Source organism: Neofelis nebulosa, chromosome 17, assembly GCF_028018385.1.
Source record: "Neofelis nebulosa isolate mNeoNeb1 chromosome 17, mNeoNeb1.pri, whole genome shotgun sequence".
NCBI lineage: Eukaryota > Metazoa > Chordata > Mammalia > Carnivora > Felidae > Neofelis > Neofelis nebulosa.
Genome location: NC_080798.1, coordinates 11,805,100 through 11,817,760, shown reverse-complemented (window position 1 = coordinate 11,817,760; position 12,661 = coordinate 11,805,100). Strand labels below are relative to the sequence as shown.

The 12,661-nt window shown below is 62.7% G+C and overlaps 1 protein-coding gene across 2 annotated transcripts in view; it reads left to right on the top strand.

Annotated features, from left to right (window-relative positions):
- PPP1R37 (protein phosphatase 1 regulatory subunit 37) overlaps positions 1-11,718 on the top strand; it is a 42,580-nt gene extending 30,862 nt beyond the window's left edge. The window contains exons 2-13 of one of the 2 annotated variants that reach the window (XM_058709796.1): positions 3,233-3,330; positions 5,287-5,332; positions 5,573-5,673; positions 6,363-6,482; positions 6,947-7,097; positions 7,185-7,340; positions 8,351-8,463; positions 9,275-9,416; positions 9,505-9,671; positions 9,793-10,534; positions 10,867-10,957; positions 11,084-11,718. In XM_058709796.1, coding sequence (XP_058565779.1) covers positions 3,233-3,330; positions 5,287-5,332; positions 5,573-5,673; positions 6,363-6,482; positions 6,947-7,097; positions 7,185-7,340; positions 8,351-8,463; positions 9,275-9,416; positions 9,505-9,671; positions 9,793-10,534; positions 10,867-10,949 — 1,919 coding nt within the window. In that variant the 3' untranslated portion in view covers positions 10,950-10,957; positions 11,084-11,718. Of the gene's footprint in view, positions 1-3,232; positions 3,331-5,286; positions 5,333-5,572; positions 5,674-6,362; positions 6,483-6,946; positions 7,098-7,184; positions 7,341-8,350; positions 8,464-9,274; positions 9,417-9,504; positions 9,672-9,792; positions 10,535-10,866; positions 10,958-11,059 lie in introns of both variants that reach the window. The other variant, XM_058709795.1, reaches the window with a different exon arrangement.
- The last annotated feature ends 943 nt before the right edge of the window (positions 11,719-12,661 follow it).

Below are 12,661 nucleotides of genomic sequence, written 5' to 3'. Positions count from 1 at the left end.
TCCAGGCCCCTGCGGGGTGACTGCTGAGCCCGCTGACTCGCCCCCCCCCCCCCCCGTTCGTGCCGTGGCGATGCCCGTGCGGTTCCTTAAGGTTGTGGAAGTCTTAGGTCTTGGGGCGGATGACCCAAGGCTGGAGGCCCCGCGCGGGGTCTGGGAAGCTCTGTCTCTCTCCGTCCGCGGACGCCAGGCCTCCGCCGTGTTCTCCCCTTGACCGTTTGGCCACGGCGTCACAGAAGAGCAGGTGTGTGGAGGGGCCAGTCCGGTTCCGCTGGCTTCTGAAGTGCTCGGGGCGGCGCCGGGCCCAGCGGAAAGAAGTGCTGTGTAAATGCTGCTACTTCTCCGGACCCCCGTACTGCCGCTTCCTTACCAGTTTTTCTTAAATTGGTTCTTTTTTTTTTTTTTTTTTGAATACGTTTCATCTCATCATTCGCAAGCAATTCGCGGTAGTTTCTTTTTCTTAACACGCGCCTGAAGCCCCCACATGTAAGGTCACTCCGAGCCTGCCGGCGCCGTGCCGGGCCTCGGGGCGTGCCGCTGGCGATGTTGGGGTAACCGAGGTGGGGCAGGGGTGCCCTCAGGCTGCTGTGGACTGACCGAATCCCCGCGCTCTTGTGCCTTTAGTGTCTTTCCCCTGGGCCGTCCCCCACCCCCACCCCCACCCCCGAAAGTGTGTCCCAGCATCAGAGAATGACAAGCTGCAGTTGTCGTTCCTACCAGCAGAGGGCGCCCAGTCATTCTGGGCCCTGGGGGCTCTCCCACTTCTCCGAGTCCGTCCAGCCCTGCCTCCTGCTCTGTTTCCCCTTCTGTAAGTGAGTGGGCGGATGCGACCTCTCTGAGCCCTGGCTGTGACCTTGGGTGAGGCCGTGCTGCATGTATACCCCAGGGACCCCTGGCTGAAGGGGTGGCCAGACGGCAGCTGTGGCTGGTGTGGAGGAGGCCGGGTTCGAGACCCCGGGCTTCAAGCTTCTCAGGGGGCTCCTCGCAACGCAGATCGACCCAGCAGGCAGGGCTGGGAGGGTGGAGCTAGAAGGGGAGGAGCCTGGCCCAGCCTGGACGGTCAGGAAGGGCTTCCTGGAGGAAGGGATGTCAGAACTGAACACCTCAAGGACTGATGGCAGCTTGAGAGGTTGCTTAGGAGGCTTATTTCCTGTAGGCTGTCTGGGGCCCTGAGAGCTGCTACTGATGGCCCCACGTGTGCTCAGGCCCTCATCCCCGTCTGATGTGCCCAGGCCAACCCAGCCTTGGCCTAGGGGCCTTTTCTTGAAGCAAGCTTGTCCAGGGGAGCACTTTTTGCCCTTTGGCTGCCTAGTTGAAGCCCGCGCACCACTTTTCAGAATGGTGATTGAAAAAAACAAAATTTTTTTTTAAGTAAGCCCTACACCCAACATGGGGCTTGAACTCACAACCCTGAGATCAGGAGTCGCGTGCTCCACCGTCTGAGCCAACCAGGCACTGGAGTGATGACTTTTAAAGGCGAAAAATAAAGTCGGGTTACAAAGGATACCAATTAAAATACAGTCAGCTGGAGATTTTTTAAACTTGTAATCCAGTATTTCTGTTCTTCCTCCCTGGCACATAAAATAACAGGAGGTAGCGAGGAGCCGTCACAGTCTGCAGGGGCTCCTGCGTGACGTGGAAGCACCTGTCATTGCAGTTGATGACACAGTCACAGGGCTGCTAAATGCTTCTCTCTCTCACTCACTCTCTCTCTCTCTCTCTCTCTCTCTCTCTCTCTCTGTTGCCCAAGCTATATAATTGAAGGAAAGGCTCAATCTCATTTCAGTTCACTTAGTGAAAGTAGAGATGTCCCTTTTCCTCACTCAGGTTTGTGGAACCCTGGGGGCTCAGTGGACCCAGCTGGGTGGGACTCCCGGAGGCAGCGGCCCAAGTCCCAAGGGCTGCCTTCCCTGGCAGGGCCAGCTCCTGCCCCCACCTCCTCTCTCCCCCCTCCCCCTGCCCGGGGAGAGCTCCCTCACCAGATCTGCGGGAAGGTGATGCGCTGGGGAGGCTGCTGGCCGCCTGTAGTGAGGGCTCAGTGAGGGCTCAGCCGGGGCCTGCGTCAGTTTCTTCCAGCGCCCCACCCCCACCCAGCACAGCGGAGAGAATGGGGTTCCGGAGCCAAGTGTAGGACTCTGTCCTGCATCGACTTCTCGGCCTGACTCCGTCCCTCCCCTGCTCGGAGCCTCCTGTTCCCTGGCTGCCCTGGGGCAGAATCCAGTACGTCATAGAAACCGAAAAGAACACAAATGTCTCATCCAGTGAATGGACGAACAGACTGTGTAACGCGTGTGCAGCACGGTAAAGGGGCAAAACTCAAAATCCTTTATGCTCCACGAAAGAGGCTAGCCGCAAAGGGCCACGTACTGTTTATCTCCATTTTAGTGCGATATCCACAGAAGGCAAAGCCGTGCAGACCGAGAGGCCAGCCTTGCCTGGGGCGCGGTGGCTGGCCCCGGGCTTCCCCGGGACTGTGCCGGGCCGCTGTTGGGTTTGGGCTACATCCCTTCATTCTGTGAGCCGCTGCTGTTACCCTGGACACAGGGCCGTGCCCGGTCTGCTCTGACGGCTGCTGTGTCTCTGGGACGAGGCCCGGCACTAAGTAGCCGTTGGGGAACGTTTTGCTGTTGAGGGTGTTTCAGGAGTGGGGAGTCTGGGAGGCCACGTGCATCACAGTTAAGAGCGGAGTTCAGTCCCTGGCTCCACCACTTACCAGCTGTGCGACCTTGGGCAAGGTGCTTCACCTCTCTGGGCTCAGCTTCCTCATAGCACCAAAGTACAGATTCATTCTCTTATCCACAAAAACAAAACAAAACAAAACCACAAACTGAACACCTGCTCTGGGCCCTGGCCCTAGGCTGGGCAGCGTGGGGACAAGGTGGTCACAAAGATAGACCCAGCCCTGCCCTTTCGGGGCTCCCCATCTGGTGGGGGAGACGAATGACAAGCAGAGAAATTTTGTGATACTAGCTGCGTGATGTTTGTGTGAAGCTGCTCGAGGAGCCGTGGGGAGACGTGGAGGGAAGGCGTGGCTCGTTTGGCTGCACCTCGGGGCGGCGGTGGCAGCGAGGGCCCTTGAACGGAAGACAGAACCCAGTGGGTCGTTGGGAGGGGCATTTTATTGTGGAGGCTTGGCGTGGGGGGAAGGGAGCGCTGGCAGAGGCCCGGGGGTGGGAGGGGGTGGAGGGGGCCTGGGGTGTGGGGAGTCACAGGCCCGGGTCCTCTGTGCCCGCAGCCCAGAACGTGACCGTGGATGAGGTCATTGGTGCCTACAAGCAGGCCTGCCAGAAGCTGAACTGCAGACAGATCCCGAAGCTCCTCCGGCAGCTCCAGGTACCCGGGTGGGGGAAGTGGGGAGAGGAGGCCGGGCTCCTTCTGGCCCCCAGCAGCCTCTGGGCCCCTCTGCCTGCCCCGCGCAGGAGACGGTGCACAAAGCACTGCCCAGCCTGGCCGCCCAGCCCAGGGCCCGTGTGAATACATCCTTGAAAATCCTCTGTTCGGTTGTGAAAGCAATCGGGCTCTTCATGAATATTTTTTAATTTTTTTTTTAACGTTTATTTATTTTTGAGACAGAGAGAGACAGAGCATGAACGGGGGAGGGTCAGAGAGAGGGAGACACAGAATCTGAAACAGGCTCCAGGCTCTAAGCTGTCAGCACAGAGCCCGACGCGGGGCTCGAACTCACGGACTGTGAGATCATGACCTGAGCCGAAGCCGGCCGCTCAACCGACTGAGCCACCCAGGTGCCCCTCTTCATGAATATTTAAACAGTATGGAACTATATAAAGTGAGAATGTGGGCGCCTGGGTGGCTCAGTGGGTTAAGCGTCCGACTTGAGCTCAGGTCATGATGTCACGGTTCGTGAGATCGAGCCCCGCGTCGGGCTCTGTGCGACAGCCTGGAGGCTGCTTCAGAGTCTGCGCCTCCCTCTCTCTCTGCCCCTCCCCCACGCGCACGCGCATTCTCTCTCTCAAAAATAAACATTTAAAGATAATAAAAAAGAAAAAAATAAGAATTTCAAATATCTATCACTCCCCAAAGAAATTCTCTTCCCCAGGGGAAACGTGCACGTTTATTCTTTATATTCTCTGTTCAATATATACGTTGTCTGATTTTTTTTTAAAGTTTATTTAGTTTGAGAAAGAGCACAAGTTGGGAGGGGCAGAGAGAGAGGGGGACAAAGAGAATCCCAAGCAGGTCCCGCACTGTTGGCCCAGAGCCTGATGCCAGGCTCGACCCCACAGACCGTGAGATCGTGACCCAGGCTGAAACCAAGAGCCGAACGCCCAGCCGACTGAGCCACCCACCGGCCCGTGTCTGATTTTTTTTGTAATTAAAATATTATAGGCACAAACAAAATCCACCTTTCACTTCTTAGGTCTCATTTCCCAGGAGTCCCACTGTTGATAGCTTGGGGGCTTTGTCCTCTGGCCTTTGCTGTGCTGCGTTTGTGAGAGGGCAGTTCACTATCCAGAGTTACACAGACACAGGGTACCTTCCGTTTTTATGTGAACGGGGCACTCCTGTGCCTGTGGCGTGTTCCCCCTGTAGCCATGTGCCACAAGGTGCCTGTCCTCTCTCTGGATGGGTCATTCCAGAATGTTCCAAGGTTGCTTGTTTCCAGGGTTGTTGTTCCCTTAGCATTACTGTGAGCAGTCACTCTTGCCATCCAGCTAGGGACTTCCTGCTCACTGGGTTTAAGGGTTTCTGGGAGAATTCCAGAAGGGCTTGTCGGCAGCTCCAGGGAGAGACAGTCACTCTGCGTGGTGGCCAAGAGTGTGGGTCCTGGAGCCCACCATCTGGTTCCGACCAAGCCTGTCCCTCACTAGCAAGTGACTTTAGCAAAGGCTGGCCCTGAGCCTTTAGTCTGCCCATGGTTTTGTCACAGCACCCGCCCCACGGATTAATGTGTGTGGAGCCCCGAGAACAGAACGTGACCCCCAGCAGGCCCACACCTGACCGCTTGCTCTGTGGGGCCTGGGGCCTGGCCTTCACCCCCAGGCCTGTCAGCCTTCCCTGCCTCAGCACCTGCTTCACAGCCTTTGTGCTGGCTGCTCCTTCTGCCTGGGATGCCCACCCCAGAGATGCCCAGCTGGGGCGGAGGGACTGTGCCCCGGCTGCCTGGCCCGGGCCCTGTGGGTGCAGAACCGCCCCTCTTCTCTGAGGCCCTGCGCGCGGCCCCCACCTCAGAAATGGAGCCAGATCAGAGCCCCGCCTGCCCCGCTGTCAGGGTCCAGCCTGGCTCCTGAGGGTGTCTTCCTGTCTTCACCATCCCCTCTGTTCCCCCAGGAGTTCACAGATCTTGGGCACCGCATTGACTGTCTGGACCTGAAAGGTACGTGTCTGGACAGAGGCTGGGACCCTTGTGGGGTGGGTCTGGGCTGGCAGGTCCTGCGGGAAGAGAAGGTTAGCCGGGGCAGGGGCAGGCGCCCCCCCTGACGTGAGGCAGGCGCGGTAAGCCTCCCCTGGCCTGGAGCCCGCGTTTCCGGCCCCCACCCCCCCCCCCCGGGGCACGCGAGTGCACACATACACACACAGGTGCACTAGACGTGCCCGGCCCTCTGTCTTGTCCCAGGCGAGAAACTCGACTACAAGACCTGTGAGGCCCTGGAAGAGGTCTTCAAGAGGCTACAGTTCAAGGTCGTGGACCTGGAGCAGACAAACCTGGACGAAGATGTGAGCAGCCCCTGCCACCGCCTCACCTGTTCCCTGAGCCCTCTGGCCCCTCTGAGGTTTGGGGGGAGGGGGCGCTGCAGCAAAAGAGCCTCCTTGGACAACAGCTGGGCAGGGCCTCTTGAAGGACAAGATGGGGACACAGCCAGTGTGACCAGAGCGGGTGTGAGGAATATTGGGGCTCTGGGGTGGGGCCCAGAAAATGGGGTGTCAGAGACCCACCCCAAAGGCAGGGGACTTGGCGCAAGGGAGGGACTTGGGGAGCCGGGCCTTAGTGGGGGCAGCCGTGTGACCACTGGAAACCTTTTCAGGAACCCCTGCTGGAGCTAACGGCACCTGTAAGGGAGAGTTTAAGAAACCTTCAGAAAGCAGCCTCCCCATTTAGGCCTAGGTGTCCTCGCCTCCCAGACTTGGAGGCCACCGGGAGACCCGGTGGGTGGGCTCCTGGAGAACTGAGACCCAGGAACACCAGGGCCTGTCCTGTTCACGCACCAGATCTGCCCGACTTCGGGGGTGGTGGCGAGTAAGAGAAAGCAGACGGAGTCCGGCAGGAGCGGGCGGGTTGGTTCCCGGAACCCGGAGGTGCCAGGGCAGCGTCAGGGCTCTCCCCTTCCCTTAGTCGCGTGGCCCCCACCTCCTAGCCTCCTGGGCCTGCCTCCACCTGAGCCTAAACGCCGTTGTGTGTGCCACAGGGCGCCTCGGCCCTCTTCGACATGATCGAATACTACGAGTCGGCCACCCACCTCAACATCTCCTTCAACAAGCACATCGGCACCCGGGGCTGGCAGGCCGCGGCCCACATGATGCGCAAGGTGGGTGCCCCTCACCTGTACCCGGGGTGGAAGGGGCTCGGGCACAGGGGGGGTCCAGGCGCTTTCCCGGGGCACCTGTCCCTTGGGACCTGGCTTCCCGAGCCCTCGGGGCGTGGGCCGTCGGTGGGGCGCCGGTGCCCAGCTTCCAGGCTAGTGGGAAAGCGGTGCCAAGGGTGCCCTGCCCCAGGCCAACCCTGACCCCTTTTCCTCCCCTCACGCATCTTTCCCCCGTCCTTCGCTTGCCCGCGACATACCCCTTGGAAGTGGCTGTGGTTGCCACCCCCTTCCCTCGTGCGGGGCGTCTGCCGCGGGGGAGCCTGGGGGCCCCTCCTGGCTCACCCGCGGGGCTCCAGGCCGGGCCTTCCCTCACGGGGCCCTGGTGCCCACTGGGCCGCGGGGCGGGAGATGCCCCGGGGGCAGGGAGGGCCGGGCCCGCTGTCGCAGCCCCGCCCCTGCCCCACCAGACCAGCTGCCTGCAGTACCTGGACGCCCGAAACACGCCCCTGCTGGACCACTCGGCACCGTTCGTGGCCCGCGCCCTGCGCATCCGCAGCAGCCTCGCGGTGCTGCACCTGGAGAACGCCAGCCTGTCGGGGCGACCGCTGATGCTGCTCGGTGAGCTCGGGGGCCGGGGGCGCCGGGCAGTGACGGGGTGCCCGCCGGGGCTTGGCCGGTCACGGCACTCTGCCCGTGCTCCCCCAGCCACAGCGCTGAAGATGAACGTGAATCTGAGGGAGCTGTACTTGGCCGACAACAAGCTCAACGGCCTGCAGGACTCGGCCCAGCTGGGCAACCTCCTCAAGTTCAACTGCTCCCTGCAGATCCTGGACCTCCGTAACAACCACGTGCTGGACTCAGGTGTGTGAGAGGTCTGCCCGCCCCACCCCAGCCACCGAGCAGCCGCCGTGTGCCCAGCCAGGTGCCCCCGCGGTGCTGGAGACACAGCGGTGGCCAGGACGATCCCCGCCCTGCCCTCCTGGGGCTGCCGGTCCAAGAGGGAACATCCCCAGGCAGTGACCGCTCAGACTGGGCAGGGCTGGGCTGTGGGAGCCCAGGGAGGGCGTCCTGGAGGAGGGGACAGCTCAGCGGAGACGTGCAGGATGAAGCGAGGTATTGAACAGATAATTAAAATAATTACCACCTGGAAAAAGTGCCCTGAAGGAAACAAGGCTGTTGGGACAAGGGGCCAACCAGACGCTATTTAAGATGATGTGGGGAGGGGGCCTCTGGGCGGCCATGTGGAGAGAGACTGGAACCGGCCATTTTAAAGACCTAGAAAAAGAATCCAGGCAGGGGAACAGCAAGTGCGAGAGGCCCCGAGGTGGGAAAGAGGCTAGATGGTGGATGTCGGGGGGGAGACGAGGCCACGGTGAGCTGGGGGGTAAATGGGAAGGAGGAGGAAGTGGTTACTGAGAGGAAGTCCGTTTCATCCTCTTTACCGTTGCGCGGGGTCCCCTGGCCTCGGTGGGAGGAGAGGGCTGGGGGAATGGCACAGGGCGTCGAGGCCGGGCCCGGACGCCACAGTTACTGAGCAGCTGGCACGTGCCGGGCCTGCTGCCTGTGGGCTCACAGCCGTGAGACAGAGGTGTCTGCCCTCGGGAGAGACACCGCCAAGACAGATGAACAGATTACCGAGTCTGTCGGACGGTGAGATGTGCTCTGGAGAAAAACAGAGCAGCAGTGGTGGGCTGGCAGTGGACTGGCGCGAGGGCGACACTCGAGCAGGGTCCTGAAGCGGACAGGGCACCGTCGTGTGCTGGGCCTGAGCCTGTGGGGCGGGGTTCCGCGCTCTCACTGGCCAGCGGCTCTGGTGCCCCCGGGAGAGGCACTTAGACCACAGGCGGGACTCGCCCACGGGTCTCCTCCAGGTCTGGCCTACATCTGCGAGGGTCTCAAGGAGCAGAAGAAGGGGCTGGAGACCCTGGTGCTGTGGAACAACCAGCTCACGCACACGGGCATGGCCTTCCTGGGCATGACGCTGGTGAGTGGGACCCGGGAGAGGGGAGGGCGCCCACGTGTCCGCCGCCACCTCTCAGCCCCGTCGTCTTCCCCGATCCGGCGCCTCCTGCAGTTCAGGAAGCCTTGCAGGAGCCCTTTCCGTGCTGCTTGAGCTCTCCTTCGGCTCCCACGGCCTCGTTGTCCCGAGGAAAGTAGCCTTGCTCTGGCTTCCCTTGTCTCTTGGCGCCCAGCACGGTAGCCTAGCACAATGACTCGCACAAGGTGAACATGTTATGCATGGGAAGTTACTCTTTCTGGAAGCCTTCAGTACGTTTTAAATCTTTTAAAATAAATACGTGCGGGGCGCCTGGCTGGCTCAGTCCGTTGAGCAACTGACTTCGGCTCAGATCATGATCCTGTGGTTTGTGAGTTCAGGCCCCGCGTCGGGCTCTGTGCTGACAGCTCGGAGCCTGGAGCCCGCTTCGGATTCTGCGTCTCCCTCTCTCTCTGCCCCTCCCCCGCTCGTGCTCTCTGTTTCTCAAAAATAAACATCCAAAAAAGTTTTTTAAATACGTGGTATGTAAAACAAGCCCACAGGATACAAAGACTCCCGTCTAAGTTAAGAATCACCAACGGCCAGGTCTGTGCCCTGGGCCCGCGGGTGCCAGCAGGGAGTGGGCCCGGGGCTGGGGGCGGACAGGGCGGCTGGCGCCGGGGCCGCTTCTAAGTACGCGAAGGACCTGGCCTGAAGCAGGATTGTCCGGGCGACGCTGCCGGAGAGGGAGCACTCGGTGTGCCTCTTTCCTGACCGGCCTTCGGGGCCTCGCCTCACTGTCACGCCCCGCCCCCTGCAGCCGCACACACAGAGCCTGGAGACGCTGAACCTGGGCCACAACCCCATCGGGAACGAGGGCGTGCGGAACCTCAAGAACGGCCTCATCAGCAACCGCAGCGTGCTGCGCCTGGGCCTGACCGCCACCAAGCTCACGTGCGAGGGTAGGGCGCGGGGCCGGGCCAGGGGAGCGGCGCCCGCGGGCTTGGCGGGCGGCTAGCCCGTGGCCAGCCCCTGCGGTCCCCCTCCCAGGCGCGGTGGCGGTGGCCGAGTTCATCGCCGAGAGCCCCCGCCTCCTGAGACTGGACCTTCGGGAGAACGAGATCAAGACGGGCGGGCTCATGGCACTGTCGTTGGCCCTCAAGGTGAACCGCTCACTGCTGCGCCTGGACCTTGACCGTGAGCCCAAGAAGGAGGCGGTGAGCTGAGTGGGCCCTCCCCTGAGGCCTCTGGCGGGCGGGCCGGGCCGGGCTGGCCCGGGGGTCCCCCCCCCCCCACCCCCCGCCGGCCAGAGCCCTAGCCGGGCCGCTCCGCCTGCAGGTGAAGAGCTTCATCGAGACGCAGAAAGCGCTGCTCGCCGAGATCCAGAACGGCTGCAGACAGAACTTCATGCTGGCTCGGGAGCAGGAGGAGAAGGAGCAGCAGCTGCAGCTGTCGGCCTCCATGCCCGAGATCACCGCCACCGAGCCCCAGCCCGACGAGGAGCCCGGGGACGAGCCCGCCGCCAAGGCCCGGGAGAACGGGGCCCCGGACCCCGCCGCCGGGCCGGACTCGGACTCGGAATCAGACTCTGAGGAGGAGGATGGGGAGAGGGCCGAGGCCCCCTGCCCCGCCCTGGTGCCCCCCTCGGACTCCCTGGGCCCTGGGGACAGGAGCCCCCCAGGCAGCCCCTCCTCCCCCACCGAGCAGCGCATTTCTGTGTCCAGCCCGGGCCGGGGCCACAAAGTGTTTGTGGTGACCCGGGTGGAGAGTCCACCTGAGAGGGCAGAGCCCCCCGTGCCTCCCGCCCCTCCCGCCTCCCCTGCCCCTCCCGCCTCCCCTGCCCCTCCTCGTCCTCCCTCCCCACCTGCCTCAGCCTCCCCGCCCGCCTCACCTGCCCTGCCACCAGCCGAGGCCGTCAGCACTCGGGACCCGGGGGTGTCGGAGCCTCAGTCGCAGCTGGAGCCGCCTCAGTCAGGGCCACCACTGCCCAACGGCCTAAAGCCCGAGTTTGCCCTCGCACTGCCCCCGGAGCCGCCCCCGGGGCCCGAGGCCAAGGCGGGCAGCTGTGGCCTGGAACACGGTGAGTGCCGCTCTGGGGCAGGGTGCCCAAGGGCCCTGGGTGCTGTGTGTGACCCCAGGCAGGCACCTGCCTCTCGGAAGTCTTCAGTTTTCTCTTCTTTAAAATGGCCCGTACAGGGGTAGGAAAGAGTAGGACTTGACCCTTGGCCCCCACCTTTCTTCCCTCGGATCCGGGGCAGCTCTCCCTGGGAGGGAGCAAGGCCAGATCTGTTAACTGGAGTCTAACGGTCTCACTGGTACCCGAGACCCGTGCTGCCCTGGGGGTCAGACTGGAACCCCCATCCCCGCCTGCCTGACAGGAGGTCGCCTGCCCTTTGTCGCCTCCCCTTGCAGAGCTGAGCTGCTCCAAGAACGAGAAGGAGCTCGAGGAGCTGCTTCTGGAAGCCAGTCAGGACTCTGGGCAGGAGACACTGTGACACTTTAGGTGAGGCAGGGGCCCCAGAGGGCTGGGGGTGAGGAGGGGCTTGGGGGCTGGCAGTAGAGCCCCTGGCTCTGACGGGCCCTCCCCCAATCTCTCCTCCCCAAGTTCCTTTTCCCCCCCTCCCGTCAGTCTTCGATGAGCTGAGGCCAGAGCCATGAGAATCTGCTCACCTTCACCCCCAGCCTCCCTGAGGCCCAGGCCGCCGGGGGTGTGGGGGGCCTTGCTGGGGGCCCCCGCCCCGCACAACAACACTACACGGAGTGCAGGAGCTGCAGGGGGTGCCCTCCCCGCCCTGACTTAAGCACTCGTATCTCTGTGTCCGGCATTCGAAGGCTCTGGGCTGGGGGGATGGGAGGAGGAGGTCTCCGAGGACATCGGCCACCAGGCTGGACGCCTTTTCAAGAGGGCCTGTTCGGCCCGGCTTGCCCTGTGGCGGGCAGGAGTCCCGGGTGGTGGCGGGGTGGCCCCCCGGTGGCCCCGGGGCACAGGGCCGGGCGGAGGGGCGGTGAGTGGCGGTGGTGGAGATGCGGAGAGCAGCCCCAGCTGGGGTGCGGGCCGGGGCTGGGGGTGGGGGGGTGGGGAAGCTGGGAGCAGAGAATCAGAGCTTTCTTTTTCTTAAGTGCAATAAATCTATCAGGGAGCTGGGGCGGGGAGCAGCCAGGGTTCTGGAGACCCTGCTGTCCAGGCCCCTTGAGGCTGCGCCCTGAGAGGCACTACAACCCCCGGGGGCGGTGTGGGTGTGGGGTACGGGTGGGCAGAGGGTGAGGGAGGGGCTCTTCCTGTCGGTGCAACTCTGTTCACACCTTTTCTAATAAACCAGAGCTGGGTTCACCACACTCGCCTGCTCTCTGCTGGTGCTGATCGTGGGCGCCCCCTGCGGGAGTTGTGGGCACAGGGAGCGGGGCGCGCAGGGCTCGGTCGTCTGCGGGGTTCGTGCCGTGGTCCCCCAGAGGGAAACTGGGAGGCTGGACAGACAAAAGCCACATTTCCCGCAACACTCCCTGCCTTGGTGCACCCCCTCTGCCGACTTTATTTTTTTTCCCCCCCTCTCCTGTATCTTCTTCCCACCTGCCAATCCCGTGTCTCCAGAGGGAGACAACCCCAAAGTATCTTCCGGCTTCAGGCCTAGGCTCTCAGGGTGTGGTGGAGACGAGCCGTCCACGGCTCAGGGAGCATGGGCACCGGCTGGCCCCTGGCGGCCCCAGACGCTCCGAGAGTGCGTGGCCCTTCAGACTTCGAGGCGCCAGAGCCAGGAGAATACACTTCTGTTCTAAGCCACCCGGGTCCCGGGACTCTGTTGTAACAGCCCGGGGCCACTAACAGACCGGCTGTGCGGGGGTCCTGGTTTCCACCTGGATCCTGGATCCAGTCCTGCATCACAAGGGTGGCTCCCCTTGGCTAAGTGTTTTCCCTTGGCCTTCGGCCACCCAAGCATCGCTGGGGCTTGTGAAGACCCAGCGAGTCTAGATGCTGTGGCCAGACGTCCGTGCCGGTACACGGGGTTTGTTTTCGCGCACGTGAAAGTTCAGGTAGCAGGCAGCCGTTCCCCACAAAGTGACTTGTGGCCCCAGGTCTCGCGTGGCTCTGCCTCTGCTTAGGCCCCGGGGAGCCCCTGCACCCGGCAGGCAGATGGGGGAGGAGAGTGGAGAAGGCAGACCTGCTTCTTCACTCGGCGCGACGGGGAAGGGACACACGTCGCTTACGTTC